The sequence below is a fragment of the Pseudophryne corroboree genome, chromosome 11 (assembly GCF_028390025.1).
Source record: "Pseudophryne corroboree isolate aPseCor3 chromosome 11, aPseCor3.hap2, whole genome shotgun sequence".
Lineage (NCBI taxonomy): Eukaryota > Metazoa > Chordata > Amphibia > Anura > Myobatrachidae > Pseudophryne > Pseudophryne corroboree.
In genome coordinates this window covers 95369772-95385305 of record NC_086454.1, presented here as the reverse complement: position 1 = coordinate 95385305, position 15534 = coordinate 95369772, and the positions used below count along the sequence as shown (strand labels likewise).

The window sequence follows — 15534 nt, the reverse complement described above, 5'->3', positions numbered from 1 at the left end:
CCCTTATCGCCCCGGTTATTGTCTCTCACCTCGGTCTCATCCCACACGGACGCCATGTTTATTCCCTCTCACACAGGCCGGGTGAGTTCGCACTTCCACCGCCGGAAGCAGAGGGACTGAACATAGTCAGCGCTCGGTCGGCTTCCGGCCTCACCTGCAAAATCTTCCGCCGCCCTCTTGTGTGTGCGTGAAACCGAGGCTGCGCTTCCCACGTGACCGCGGACAATACTGACGACTGTTGATGGCAAGGCGGACATTTTGAGTCAGGGCAAGAAGGCATGATGATGTGGTAGCGTCTAGTTTACCCATAGACACAACCATGATGATGTTAGTACACTATACACAGTGTGTATAAAGGGGATGTGGATCATCAAATCGACAGTGTCTGGGTCGACAGTCAGTAGGTCGACAGGGTTGGAATGTCGACAGGGTTTCTAGGTCGACATGTGCTAGGTCAACATGAGTTTTTTTTTTTTTTTTGTGTCGTTTTGGCTCGCCATGCTTCGAGGAAGGTGCCTCGCTCCGCTCGGCACAGATTACCGTTCCAATCGTAGTCCACGTGGATCGTTAAGTATGAAAAAGTAAAAAAAAATTGAAAAACTCATGTTGACCTTTTGACCTGTCGACCTAGCACATGTCGACCTAGAAACCCTGTCAACCTATAGTGGTCGACCTAAACATTGTCGACCTAGACAGTGTCGATCTTCAGACCAGATCTCGTATAAAGGGCCCTGCTAGTAAAAGTATCCCTGCTATGGGGACACACAGAGAGGAACAGAGCAGGTATTGCCCAGGCTGCAGGTTAGGAGGACAGTCATAGGAGTGATAAGGATGGACAGGCCGACTTACCGGTGACCTGCCTAGTTGCCAACCAATAACTGAGACGAGACCACGTAAATTGGGCAAAAAAATCGGTCACAGCTTTATTTCCATAACACAATCACAACAAAACAATCGCAGGGTAAGGAAAAGGAAGTGGTGCACACAAAAGGTCTCTCACATACCCTCCAACTGTACCTTTTTAGCAGGAAGAGTACTTTTTATTTTATGGTCTGTACCGATTTCTGTCTCTCCAAACTTCCATTGAAAGTAGGAACCCATGGCCACGCCCCCTTTTCTAATTTGTACTGATTTTTATGTGTAAAATGTTGGAGGGTATGCTCTCAATGCTGAAACCACCTGGGGTGAGCCCGTCCCAACCTTGTAGGTACACGACCACGCCCCCTACCATTTGGGACCAGCTACCATCTGCACAACACCTTCACCTGGTGCGCAACCCGTATGGCCATGCCGCATTATTGCTGGAACCAGGCGTGCAGCCACCTATTGGTGAATATGCGAGGCATTCTGACAATCCCCTACTTATCATGCCTTGTGCACCGCTCCCTCCCCACGTACATACTGTGACAAGAAAATATCGATACAAATCCATTTCAGTAAGGACTACAAGTACCAACAAGAAAATTTTTGTTTGCTTCCTCGTTTTTCGTTTCCCTTGTTTATTCATTTCTCTGACGTCCTAAGTGGATGCTGGGACTCCGTAAGGACCATGGGGAATAGCGGCTCCGCAGAAGACTGGGCACAACTAAAGAAAGCTTTAGGACTACCTGGTGTGCACTGGCTCCTCCCACTATGACCCTCCTCCAGACCTCAGTTAGAATCTTGTGCCCGGCTGAGCTGGATGCACACTAGGGGCTCTCCTGAGCTCCTAGAAAAGAATTAAATGAAGTGTGTGAAGAAGCGTGGGCTTCCCCCGATAAGAAACTGGTAATTTCTAAAAGGTTACTAATGACGTACCCTTTCCCGCCAGAGGATAGGTCACGTTGGGAAACATCCCCTAGGGTGGATAAAGCGCTCACACGCTTGTCAAAAAAGGTGGCACTACCGTCTCCGGATACGGCCGCCCTAAAGGAGCCTGCTGATAGAAAGCAGGAGGCTATCCTGAAGTCTGTATATACACACACAGGTATTATACTGAGACCAGCTATTGCTTCAGCATGGATGTGCAGTGCTGCAGCTGCGTGGTCAGATTCCCTGTCGGAAAATATTGATACCCTAGACAGGGACACTATATTGCTAACCGTAGAGCATATTAAAGACGCAGTCTTATACATGAGAGATGCACAGAGGGATATTTGCCGGCTGGCATCTAAAATAAGTGCAATGTCCATTTCTGCCAGGAGAGGGTTATGGACTCGGCAGTGGAATGGTGATGCAGATTCTAAAAGGCACATGGAAGTTTTGCCTTATAAGGGTGAGGAGTTGTTCGGGGATGGTCTCTCGGACCTCGTTTCCACAGCAACAGCTGGGAAGTCAGCATTTTTACCCCATGTTCCCTCACAGCCAAAGAAAGCACCGTATTATCAGGTACAGTCCTTTCGGCCCCATAGGGGCAAGCGGGTTAAAGGCGCGTCCTTTCTGCCCAGAGGCAGAGGTAGAGAGAAAAAGCTGCAGCATACAGCCAGTTCCCAGGAGCAAAAGTCCTCCCCCGCTTCCTCCAAGTCCACCGCATGACGCTGGGGCTCCACAGGCGGAGCCAGGTACGGTGGGGGCCCGTCTCAAAAACTTCAGCAATCAGTGGGCTCGCTCACGGGTGGATCCCAGGATCCTTCAAGTAGTATCTCAGGGGTACAAGCTGGAATTCGAGACGTCTCCCCCCCGCCGTTTCCTCAAATCTGCCTTGCCAACAACTCCCTCAGGCAGGGAGGCAGTGCTAGAGGCAATTAACAAGGTGTATTCCCAGCAGGTGATAGTCAAGGTGCCCCTCCTTCAACAAGGACGGGGTTACTATTCCACAATGTTTGTGGTACCGAAACCGGACGGTTCGGTGAGACCCATTTTAAATTTGAAATCCTTGAACACATATATAAAAAAATTCAAGTTCAAGATGGAATCGCTCAGGACGGTTATTGCAAGCCTGGACGAGGGGGATTACATGGTATCACTGGACATCAAGGATGCTTACCTGCGTGTCCCCATTTACCATCCTCACCAGGAGTACCTCAGATTTGTGGTACAGGATTGTCATTACCAATTCCAGACGTTGCCGTTTGGTCTGTCCACGGCACCGAGGGTATTTACCAAGGTAATGGCCGAAATGATGATACTCCTTCGAAAAAAGGGAGTTTTAATTATCCCGTACTTGGACGATCTCCTGATAAAGGCGAGGTCCAGGGAGAAGTTGTTGGTCGGGGTAGCACTATCTCGGGAGGTGCTACAACAGCACGGTTGGATTCTAAATATTCCAAAGTCACAGCTGGTCCCTACGACACGTCTACTGTTCCTGGGGATGGTTCTGGACACAGAACAGAAAAAAGTGTTTCTCCCGGAGGAGAAGGCCAAGGAGCTGTCATCTCTAGTCAGAGGCCTCCTAAAACCAAAACAGGTGTCGGTGCATCACTGCACGCGAGTCCTGGGAAAAATGGTAGCTTCCTACGAAGCAATTCCATTCGGCAGGTTCCATGCAAGGACTTTTCAGTGGGACCTGTTGGACAAGTGGTCCGGATCGCATCTTCAGATGCATCGGCTGATAACCCTGTCTCTGCTGTGGTGGCTGCAAAGTGCTCATCTTCAAGAGGGCCGCAGATTCGGCATACAGGACTGGGTCCTGGTGACCACGGATGCCAGCCTTCGAGGCTGGGGGGCAGTCACACAGGGAAGAAACTTCCAAGGACTATGGTCAAGTCAGGAGACTTCCCTACACATAAATATTCTGGAACTGAGGGCCATTTTCAATGCCCTAAGTCAGGCAAAACCCCTGCTTCAAAACCAGCCGGTACTGATCCAGTCAGACAACATCACGGCAGTCGCCCATGTAAACCGACAGGGCGGCACAAGAAGCAGGACGGCGATGGCAGAAGCCACAAGGATTCTCCGATGGGCGGAAAATCACGTGTTAGCACTGTCAGCAGTGTTCATTCCGGGAGTGGACAACTGGGAAGCAGACTTCCTCAGCAGGCACGATCTCCACCCGGGAGAGTGGGGACTTCATCCAGAAGTTTTCCAACTGATTGTGAACCGTTGGGAAAGGCCACAGGTGGACATGATGGCGTCCCGCCTAAACAAAAAGCTAGAAAGATATTGCGCCAGGTCAAGAGACCCTCAGGCGATAGCTGTGGACGCTCTAGTGACACCGTGGGTGTACCGGTCAGTTTATGTGTTCCCTCCTCTTCCTCTCATACCCAAGGTACTGAGGATAATAAGGAGAAGAGGAGTAAGAACTATACTCATTGTTCCGGATTGGCCAAGAAGAGCTTGGTACCCGGAACTTCAAGAAATGATCTCAGAGGACCCATGGCTTCTGCCGCTCAGACAGGACCTGCTGCAGCAGGGGCCCTGTCTGTTCCAAGACTTACCGCGGCTGCGTTTGACGGCATGGCGGTTGAACACCGGATCCTGAAGGAAAAGGGCATTCCGGAGGAAGTCATTCCTACGCTGATTAAAGCTAGGAAAGAAGTGACCGCAAACCATTATCACCGCATTTGGCGAAAATATGTTGCGTGGTGTGAGGCCAGGAAGGCCCCAACGGAGGAATTTCAGCTGGACCGTTTTCTGCACTTCCTACAGTCAGGGGTGACTATGGGCCTAAAATTGGGTTCCATTAAGGTCCAGATTTCGGCTCTATCGATTTTCTTCCAGAGAGAACTGGCTTCGCTACCTGAAGTTCAGACTTTTGTTAAGGGAGTGCTGCATATTCAGCCCCCTTTTGTGCCTCCAGTGGCACCTTGGGATCTCAACGTGGTGTTGGATTTCTTAAAGTCACATTGGTTTGAGCCACTTAAAACTGTGGAATTAAAATATCTCACGTGGAAAGTGGTCATGCTGTTGGCCTTGGCTTCGGCCAGGCGTGTGTCAGAATTGGCGGCTTTGTCATGTAAAAGCCCTTATCTAATTTTCCATATGGATAGGGAAGAATTGAGGACTCGTCCCCAGTTTCTCCCTAAGGTGGTATCAGCCTTTCATTTGAACCAACCTATCGTGGTGCCTGCGGCTACTAAAGACTTGGAGGCTTCCAAGTTGTTGGACGTAGTCAGGGCCCTGAAAATTTATGTTTCCAGGACGGCTAGTGTCAGGAAAACTGACTCGCTATTTATCTTGTATGCACCCAACAAACTGGGTGCTCCTGCTTCAAAGCAGACTATTGCTCGCTGGATCTGTAGTACGATTCAGCTTGCACATTCTGCGGCTGGACTGCCGCATCCTAAATCAGTGAAAGCCCATTCCACAAGGAAGGTGGGCTCTTCTTGGGCGGCTGCCCGAGGGGTCTCGGCTTTAGAACTTTGCCGAGCAGCTACTTGGTCGGGGCCAAACACATTTGCTAAATTCTACAAGTTTGACACCCTGGCTGAGGAGGACCTAGAGTCTGCCCATTCGGTGCTGCAGAGTCATCCGCACTCTCCCGCCCGTTTGGGAGCTTTGGTATAATCCCCATGGTCCTTACGGAGTCCCAGCATCCACTTAGGACGTCAGAGAAAATAAGATTTTACTCACCGGTAAATCTATTTCTCGTAGTCCGTAGTGGATGCTGGGCGCCCATCCCAAGTGCGGATTGTCTGCAATACTTGTATATAGTTATTGTTTAACTAAAGGGTTATTGTTGAGCCATCTGTTGAGAGGCTCAGTTATATTTCATACTGTTAACTGGGTATAGTATCACGAGTTATACGGTGTGATTGGTGTGGCTGGTATGAGTCTTACCCGGGATTCAAAATCCTTCCTTATTGTGTCAGCTCTTCCGGGCACAGTATCCTAACTGAGGTCTGGAGGAGGGTCATAGTGGGAGGAGCCAGTGCACACCAGGTAGTCCTAAAGCTTTCTTTAGTTGTGCCCAGTCTCCTGCGGAGCCGCTATTCCCCATGGTCCTTACGGAGTCCCAGCATCCACTACGGACTACGAGAAATAGATTTACCGGTGAGTAAAATCTTATTTTTTATATATATATTGTCATTTCACTTTTGTTTTGCACATCCTGAAGACGGTGTTGTTTAGCACCGAAACGTTGATGGATATCAGTATGCTTTCTAATTGAATATAATATTTTCAAAAATCCTTGTCTCCTTCCCCTCCGTCTGCCTCTGCCGAGTTGCTTCCTGCTCATCGCTGCTGCTCCCTGCTCCATGGCAGATAGATGGAATAGCTGCTGTAGGGGGTCAGTATTTTTATTTATTTTATTACATTAGGGGCCAATATTTGTAATTGCTGTGGGGGTCAATAAGTATCATTAGTGTGGGGGCCAATGTGTGCCATTACTGTGGGGGCCAATGTGTGCCATTACTGTGGGGGCCAGTGCATTTGTTTTATTAATGTGGGGGCATAATGTGTAATTACTGTGGGGACAGAGTGTTTAAATGCTGTGGGGGAAAAATAAGAATTTACTTACCGATAATTCTATTTCTCGGAGTCCGTAGTGGATGCTGGGGTTCCTGAAAGGACCATGGGGAATAGCGGCTCCGCAGGAGACAGGGCACAAAAAGTAAAGCTTTAGGATCAGGTGGTGTGCACTGGCTCCTCCCCCTATGACCCTCCTCCAAGCCTCAATTAGGATACTGTGCCCGGACGAGCGTACACAATAAGGAAGGATTTTGAATCCCGGGTAAGACTCATACCAGCCACACCAATCACACTGTACAACCTGTGATCTGAACCCAGTTAACAGTATGATAACAGCGGAGCCTCTGAAAAGATGGCTCACAACAATAATAACCCGATTTTTGTAACTATGTACAAGTATTGCAGATAATCCGCACTTGGGATGGGCGCCCAGCATCCACTACGGACTCCGAGAAATAGAATTATCGGTAAGTAAATTCTTATTTTCTCTATCGTCCTAGTGGATGCTGGGGTTCCTGAAAGGACCATGGGGATTATACCAAAGCTCCCAAACGGGCGGGAGAGTGCGGATGACTCTGCAGCACCGAATGAGAGAACTCCAGGTCCTCCTTAGCCAGGGTATCAAATTTGTAGGATTTTACAAACGTGTTTGCCCCTGACTAAGTAGCCGCTCGGCAAAGTTGTAAAGCCGAGACCCCTCGGGCAGCCGCCCAAGATGAGCCCACCTTCCTTGTGGAATGGGCATTTACATATTTTGGCTGTGGCAGGCCTGCCACAGAATGTGCAAGCTGAATTGTATTACACATCCAACTAGCAATAGTCTGCTTAGAAGCAAGAGCACCCAGTTTGTTGGGTGCATACAGGATAACAGCAAGTCAGTATTCCTGACTCCAGCCGTCCTGGAACCTATATTTTCAGGGCCCTGACAACATCTAGCAACTTGGAGTCCTCCAAGTCCCTAGTAGGCGCAAGGCACCACAATAAGCTGGTTCAGGTGAAGCACTGACACCACCTTAGGGAGAGAACTGGGGACGAGTCCGCAGCTCTGCCCTGTCCGAATGGACAAACAGATATGGGCTTTTTTGAGAAAAAAACCACCAATTTGACACTCGCCTGGCCCAGGCCAGGGCCAAGAGCATGGTCACTTTTCATGTGAGATGCTTCAAATCCACAGATTTGACTGGTTTTAAACCAATGTGATTTGAGGAATCCCAGAACTACGTTGAGATCCCACAGTGCCACTGGAGGCACAAAAGGGGGTTGTATATGCAATACTCCCTTGACAAACTTCTGGACTTCAGGAACTGAAGCCAATTCTTTCTGGAAGAAAATCGACAGGGCCGAAATTTGAACCTTAATGGACCCCAATTTGAGGCCCATAGACACTCCTGTTTGCAGGAAATGCAGGAATCGACCGAGTTGAAATTTCTTCGTGGGGCCTTCCTGGCCTCACACCACGCAACATATTTTCGCCACATGTGGTGATAATGTTGTGCGGTCACCTCCTTCCTGGCTTTGACCAGGGTAGGAATGACCTCTTCCGGAATGCCTTTTTCCCTTAGGATCCGGCGTTCCACCGCCATGCCGTCAAACGCAGCTGCGGTAAGTCTTGGAACAGACATGGTACTTGCTGAAGCAAGTCCCTTCTTAGCGGCAGAGGCCATAAGTCCTCTGTGAGCATCTCTTGAAGTTCCGGGTACCAAGTCCTTCTTGGCCAATCCGGAGCCATGAGTATAGTTCTTACTCCTCTACGTCTTATAATTCTCAGTACCTTAGGTATGAGAAGCAGAGGAGGGAACACATACACCGACTGGTACACCCACGGTGTTACCAGAACGTCCACAGCTATTGCCTGAGGGTCTCTTGACCTGGCGCAATACCTGTCCCGTTTTTTGTTCAGACGGGACGCCATCATGTCCACCTTTGGTATTTCCCAACGGTTCACAATTATGTGGAAAAACTTCCCGATGAAGTTTCCACTCTCCCGGGTGGAGGTCGTGCCTGCTGAGGAAGTCTGCTTCCCAGTTTCCATTCCCGGAATGAAACACTGCTTACAGTGCTATCACATGATTTTCCGCCCAGCGAAAAGTCCTTGCAGTTTTTGCCATTGCCCTCCTGCTTCTTGTGCCGCCCTGTCTGTTTACGTGGGCGACTGCCGTGATGTTTTTCCCACTGGATCAATACCGGCTGACCTTGAAGCAGAGGTCTTGCTAAGCTTAGAGCATTATAAAATTACCCTTAGCTCCAGTATATTTATGTGGAGAAAAGTCTCCAGACTTGATCACACTCCCTGGAAATTTTTTCCTTGTGTGACTGCTCCCCAGCCTCTCGGGCTGGCCTCCGTGGTCACCAGCATCCAATCCTGAATGCCGAATCTGCGGCCCTCTAGAAGATGAGCACTCTGTAACCACCACAGGAGAGACACCCTTGTCCTTGGATATAGGGTTATCCGCTGATGCATCTGAAGATGCGATCCGGACCATTTGTCCAGCAGATCCCACTGAAAAGTTCTTGCGTGAAATCTGCCGAATGGAATTGCTTCGTAGGAAGCCACCATTTTTACCAGGACCCTTGTGCAATGATGCACTGACACTTTTCCTGGTTTTAGGAGGTTCCTGACTAGCTCGGATAACTCCCTGGCTTTCTCTTCCGGGAGAAACACCTTTTTCTGGACTGTGTCCAGAATCATCCCTAGGCACAGCAGACGTGTCGTCGGGATCAGCTGCGATTTTGGAATATTTAGAATCCACCCGTGCTGTTGTAGCAGTATCCGAGATAGTGCTACTCCGACCTCCAACTGTTCCCTGGACTTTGCCCTTATCAGGAGATCGTCCAAGTAAGGGATAATTAAGACGCCTTTTCTTCGAAGAAGAATCATCATTTCGGCCATTACCTTGGTAAAGACCCGGGGTGCCGTGGACAATCCAAACGGCAGCGTCTGAAACTGATAGTGACAGTTCTGTACCACGAACCTGAAGTACCCTTAGTGAGAAAGGCAAATTTGGGACATGGAGGTAAGCATCCCTGATGTCCCGGGACACTATATAGTCCCCTTCTTCCTGGTTCGTTATCACTGCTCTGAGTGACTCCATCTTGATTTGAACCTTTGTAAGTGTTCAAATTTTTTAGATTTAGAATAGGTCTCACCTAGCCTTCTGGCTTCAGTACCACAATATAGTGTGGAATAATACCCCTTTCCTTGTTGTAGGAGGGGTAATTTGATTATCACCTGCTGGGAATACAGCTTGTGAATTGTTTCCCATACTGCCTCCTTGTCGGAGGGAGACCTTGGTAAAGCAGACTTCAGGAGCCTGCGAGGGGGAAACGTCTCGACATTCCAATCTGTACCCCTGGGATACTACTTGTAGGATCCAGGGGTCCTGTACGGTCCCAGCGTCATGCTGAGAGCTTGGCAGAAGCGGTGGAAGGCTTCTGTTCCTGGGAATGGGCTGCCTGCTGCAGTCTTCTTCCCTTTCCTCTATCCCTGGGCAGATATGACTCTTATAGGGACGAAAGGACTGAGGCTGAAAAGACGGTGTCTTTTTCTGCAGAGATGTGACTTAGGGTAAAAACGGTGGATTTTCCAGCAGTTGCCGTGGCCACCAGGTCCGATGGACCGACCCCAAATAACTCCTCTTCCTTTATACGGCAATACACCTTTGTGCCGTTTGGAATCTGCATCACCTGACCACTGTCGTGTCCATAAACATCTTCTAGCAGATATGGACATCGCACTTACTCTTGATGCCAGAGTGCAAATATCCCTCTGTGCATCTCGTATATATAGAAATGCATCCTTTAAATGCTCTATAGTCAATAAAATACTGTCCCTGTCAAGGGTATCAATATTTTTAGTCAGGGAATCCGACCAAGCCACCCCAGCTCTGCACATCCAGGCTGAGGCGATCGCTGGTCGCAGTATAACACCAGTATGTGTGTATATACTTTTTATGATATTTTCCAGCCTCCTGTCAGCTGGCTCCTTGAGGACGGCCCTATCTATAGACGGTACCGCCACTTGTTTTGATAAGCGTGTGAGCGCCTTATCCACCCTAAGGGGTGTTTCCCACCGCGCCCTAACTTCTGGCGGGAAAGGGTATACCGCCAATAATTTTCTATCGGGGGGAACCCACGCATCATCACACACTTCATTTAATTTATCTGATTCAGGAAAAACTACAGGTAGTTTTTTCACATCCCACATAATACCCTCTTTTGTGGTACTTGTAGTATCAGAAATATGTAACACCTCCTTCATTGCCCTTAACAAGTAACGTGTGGCCCTAAAGGGAAATACGTTTGTTTCTTCACCGTCGACACTGAAATCAGTGTCCGTGTCTGTGTCTGTCGACCGACTGAGGTAAAAGGACGTTTTAACGCCCCTGACGGTGTTTGAGACGCCTGGACAGGTACTAATTTGTTTGCCAGCCGTCTCATGTCGCCAACCGACCTTGCAGCGTGTTGACATTATCACGTAATTCCATAAATAAGCCATCCATTCCGGTGTCGACTCCCTAGAGAGTGACATCACCATTACAGGCAATTTGCTCCGCCTCCTCACCAACATCGTCCTCATACATGTCGACACACACGTACCGACATATAGCACACACACACAGGGAATGCTCTGATAGAGGACAGGACCCCACTAGCCCCTTGGGGAGACAGAGGGAGAGTTTGCCAGCACACACCAAAGCGCTATATTTTACAGGGATAGCCTTATAATAAGTGCTCCCTTATAGCTGCTTTTATAAAATCACAATTTCGCCAAATTTTGCCCCCCCTCTCTTGATTTAACCCTGTTTCTGTAGTGCAGTGCAGGGGAGAGCCTGGGAGCCTTCCTGACCAGCGGAACTGTGTGAGGAAATGGCGCTGTGTGCTGAGGAGATAGGCCCCGCCCCCTTTTCGGCGGGCTCGTCTCCCGCTTAAAAATGGATTCTGGCAGGGGTTAAATATCTCCATATAGCCCCGGAGGCTATATGTGAGGTATTTTTTGCCAAAAAAAGGATTTTCATTGCTGCCCAGGGCGCCCCCCCCCAGCGCCCTGCACCCTCAGTGACTGCCGTGTGAAGTGTGCTGAGAGCAATGGCGCACAGCTGCAGTGCTGTGCGCTACCTTAAGAAGACTGAGGAGTCTTCTGCCGCCGATTCTGGACCTTCTTCTCTTTTCAGCATCTGCAAGGGGGCCGGCGGCGAGGCTCCGGTGACCATCCAGGCTGTACCTGTGATCGTCCCTCTGGAGCTAATGTCCAGTAGCCAAAGAAGCCAATCCATCCTGCACGCAGGTGAGTTCACTTCTTCTCCCCTAAGTCCCTCGATGCAGTGATCCTGTTGCCAGCAGGACTCACTGTAAAATAAAAAACCTAAGCTAAACTTTTCTAAGCAGCTCTTTAGGAGAGCCACCTAGATTGCACCCTTCTCGGCCGGGCACAAAAACCTAACTGAGGCTTGGAGGAGGGTCATAGGGGGAGGAGCCAGTGCACACCACCTGATCCTAAAGCTTTACTTTTTGTGCCCTGTCTCCTGCGGAGCCGCTATTCCCCATGGTCCTTTCAGGAACCCCAGCATCCACTAGGACGATAGAGAAATGTGTTTTATTACTGCAAGTGGGCCAGTGCATGTAATATATCTTGATATTTGTTATTATATATTTTTGATGGTGTGCCTCAGCATTTTGAAATCTTGTTTAGTGTGCCGCGACTTTAAAAAGGTTGAAAATCACTGCCCTAGAGGGTTAAATGAGTCCCTGGGATTAATTAACTTTCTCTAATTGTGGGTAATAACTTTTTCATCAATGTCCCCGATACTGTGTATCCCTCCATTAATTGCTCAGCTTCTACATCCTCCAACAAGAAGCGCTGTCGAGCCGCTTTGATAAAATAGTATCACACTCATCGTTAGTTTAGTCAGTATTAGAGTTGCCGGCTTTTATTAGTGACAGCTCTTGCAAATAAGGATCTCCCTTCGGGGTAATGCCACCCATGCCGACCACCTCTAGTTAATTGTTATATTGCCTTGGATTTAGCTGCACTAGAGAGTTGGTCATTTCTGTATTTCATATCTCCATTTGCGTTAGACACACTGTGCTGTTCTAAGTTTGATCTATTTTTATGTCTTTTTCATGTAACTTGCATGATGTGTTTATTGTTCACATGTTTGTTTTGGAAGGCACACTCTAGCTCCGTGCGAGCGCTGTGGATATGTGTGCCGTTTTTATGATATATTTTTTCATTGTTATTGTGGTTTAAAGTGTCGTTTTGGTTTTGTTTACAGAGCTCCCAGCGCGTTGCCATGGTGACCGGCAAAGCCTGACTACGTCACTTCCGGGCAGGCCGTGACGCCGAGACCGGAAGTGCGGGACGGGGAACGCCTAGACACTCCGTGGTCCGCGCAGCTGGGAGTCGTGATTGTGGGGGTAAGTGGGGTCAATGTATGCTATATATACACATTATTTTGCACTGTTGAATTGTCTGAGGAAGGGGACACGTCCCCGAAACGTTACCTGTTGTTTTCAATAAATATCTTCACGGGGTGAAGTTTGTTTTCCACCCAGTTACAAGTCTGTGAGTGCCACCTGTTTTCGTTTGGTACATGTCGGTGGCCTGGCATGTCCACAAGGACGGGCACCACAGCCAGCATATTTGGAGGAGTGCTGGGGCAGTTTCTGTATATATATATATATATATATGCAAAGCACACTGTTAACGTATTACATGTGATGACACAATCATAACATTTTATACATTTCCCACAGCTGCCTTCTCCTTTGGCCTTACGCTTGGCTAGCCCCTTCCTTAGTTTGTTCAGAGGGCTGGATGGGTGTTCTTGCTGGGGCATCAAGGTAAGAAGCCTTCCTCCCTCCAGCTAGCTCCTGTATACTCCCGTCGCCCCCCCCCCCTCCCCCAGCAATTAGCATTGTTGAACTCCCCGGATACTTGCTGTTGGCCCGCGGGCCGTCTGTCGCCCTCCCCCTTATCCAGCTGCCGCGCCAGTCCCCAGCACCTTCGCTCCCTAGAGATGAGTTTTGAGGGCATGTTTGAAGGCAGAGTGGGGCCTGGTTCTGAGTCGGACGTATTGTTGATATTCATACAGATGGTCGATGATTTTCTTTATTTAAGATTTTATTTATTAACATTTATTTATGCCTGTATATTGCACTTTTAGATTTGAGACACAGCAATAAAACAGGACTGAGCGTTAACAGTCAGACAGAGAGATTAGAGGGCCTGGCTCTCAAGCTTACAGTCGTAAGGAAGCGTACATGATGCCACTCTGCAGGATGTTAGAGTAGTAAAACATTGCTTAGTGTGCACTTGCTCCATAGAGCTCCAGCGGGAGCTCACGATACATTGAATCTGCACTATATTTGTTTCTCTAACGTCCTAGTGGATGCTGGGGACTCCGTAAGGACCATGGGGAATAGACGGGCTCCACAGTAGACTGGGCACTCTAAAGAAAGATTCAGTACTATCTGGTGTGCACTGGCTCCTCCCTCTATGCCCCTCCTCCAGACCTCAGTTAGAATCTGTGCCCGGCCAGAGCTGGGTGCTCCTAGTGGGCTCTCCTGAGCTTGCTAGAAAAGAAAGTATTTTGTCAGGTTTTTTATTTTCAGAGAGCTTCTGCTGGCAACAGACTCTCTGCTACGAGGGACTGAGGGGAGAGAAGCAAACCTACTCACGGCAGCTAGGTAGCGCTTCTTAGGCTACTGGACACCATTAGCTCCAAAGGGATCGAACACAGGTACCTAACCTTGATCGTCCGTTCCCGGAGCCGCGCCGCCGTCCCCCTCGCAGAGCCAGAAGTACAGAAGCAGCAGAAGCATGAAGACATCGAAATCGGCGGCTGAAGACTCCTGTCTTCACTTAAGGTAACGCACAGCACTGCAGCTGTGCGCCATTGCTCCCACAGCACACCGCACACTCCGGTCACTGTAGGGTGCAGGGCGCAGGGGGGGCGCCCTGGGCAGCAATTAATTACCTTTTTGGCAAAAATAGACATATATACAGTCTGGGACTGTATATATGCCCAAGCCCCCGCCATTTTTTACACATTAAAGCGGGACAGAAGCCCGCCGCTGAGGGGGCGGGGCCTTCTTCCTCAGCACACCAGCGCCATTTTCTCTTCACAGCTCCGCTGGAAGGACGCTCCCCAGGCTCTCCCCTGCAGTATACAGGTGCAATAAAGGGTAAAAAAGAGAGGGGGGGCACATAAATTTAGGCGCAGATATATATTTAACAGCAGCTACGGGGTAAACACTAAGGTACAGTGTAATCCCTGGGTTATATAGCGCTGGGGTGTGTGCTGGCATACTCTCTCTCTGTCTCCCCAAAAGCCTTTGTGGGGTCCTGTCCTCAGTCAGAGCATTCCCTGTGTGTGTGCTGTGTGTCGGTACGCCTGTGTCGACATGTTTGATGAGGAAGGATACGTGGAGGCAGAACAAGTGCAGCTGAGTGTGGTGTCGCCGCCGACGGTGCCGACACCTGATTGGATGGATATGTGGAAGGTGTTAAATGATAATGTAAACTCCTTGCATAACAGATTGGATAAAACTGTAACCTTGGGACAGTCAGGGTCTCAACCCGTGCCTGATCCTACAGCGCAGAAGCCGTCAGGGTCTCAAAAGCGCACACTATCCCAGATAGTTGACACAGATGTCGACACGGAATCTGACTCCAGTGTCGATGACGATGAGGCAAAGTTGCAGCCTAAAATGACTAAAGCCATCCGCTACATGATTGTAGCAATGAAGGATGTATTACACATTTCTGAGGAAAATCCTGTCCCTGACAAGAGGATTTATATGTATGGGGAGAAAAAGCATGAAGTGACTTTTCCCCCTTCACATGAATTAAATGAATTATGTGAAAAAGCGTGGGATTCCCCTGACAGGAAGGTGATAATTTCCAAGAGATTACTTATGGCGTATCCTTTCCCGCCAACGGACAGGTTACGCTGGGAATCCTCCCCTAGGATAGACAAGGCGTTGACACGCTTGTCTAAGAAGGTGGCCCTGCCGTCTCAGGATACGGCCGCCCTAAAGGATCTTGCGGATAGAAAGCAGGAAGCTATCCTGAAGTCTGTTTATACACATTCTGGCACACTGCTGAGGCCAGCAATTGCTTCGGCCTGGATGTGTAGTGCGGTAGCTGCATGGACGGATACTCTGTCTGAGGAGATAGATACCCTGGACAGGGACACTGTTCTA

General features: G+C 49.1%; 2 protein-coding genes across 7 annotated transcripts in view; one reads left to right on the top strand and one right to left on the bottom strand.

The window, feature by feature from the left end:
* The window catches only part of PSMC3 (proteasome 26S subunit, ATPase 3), a 48167-nt gene extending 47971 nt beyond the window's left edge, over positions 1-196 (bottom strand). The window contains exon 1 of the mRNA XM_063944588.1: positions 30-196. Coding sequence (XP_063800658.1) covers positions 30-56 — 27 coding nt within the window. The 5' untranslated portion in view covers positions 57-196. The remainder of the gene's footprint in view (positions 1-29) is intronic.
* A 45-nt stretch (positions 197-241) lies between these two features.
* Positions 242-15534, top strand: part of LOC134968951 (embryonic protein UVS.2-like) — a 237761-nt gene continuing 222468 nt past the window's right edge. For 2 of the 6 annotated variants that reach the window (XM_063944582.1, XM_063944581.1), the window contains exons 1-3: positions 242-327; positions 6124-6148; positions 12603-12744. The gene's annotated coding sequence lies outside the window, so the exon portion shown is untranslated. The remainder of the gene's footprint in view (positions 328-6123; positions 6149-12602; positions 12745-15534) is intronic. The other 4 variants (XM_063944585.1, XM_063944584.1, XM_063944583.1 and 1 more) reach the window with 3 other exon arrangements.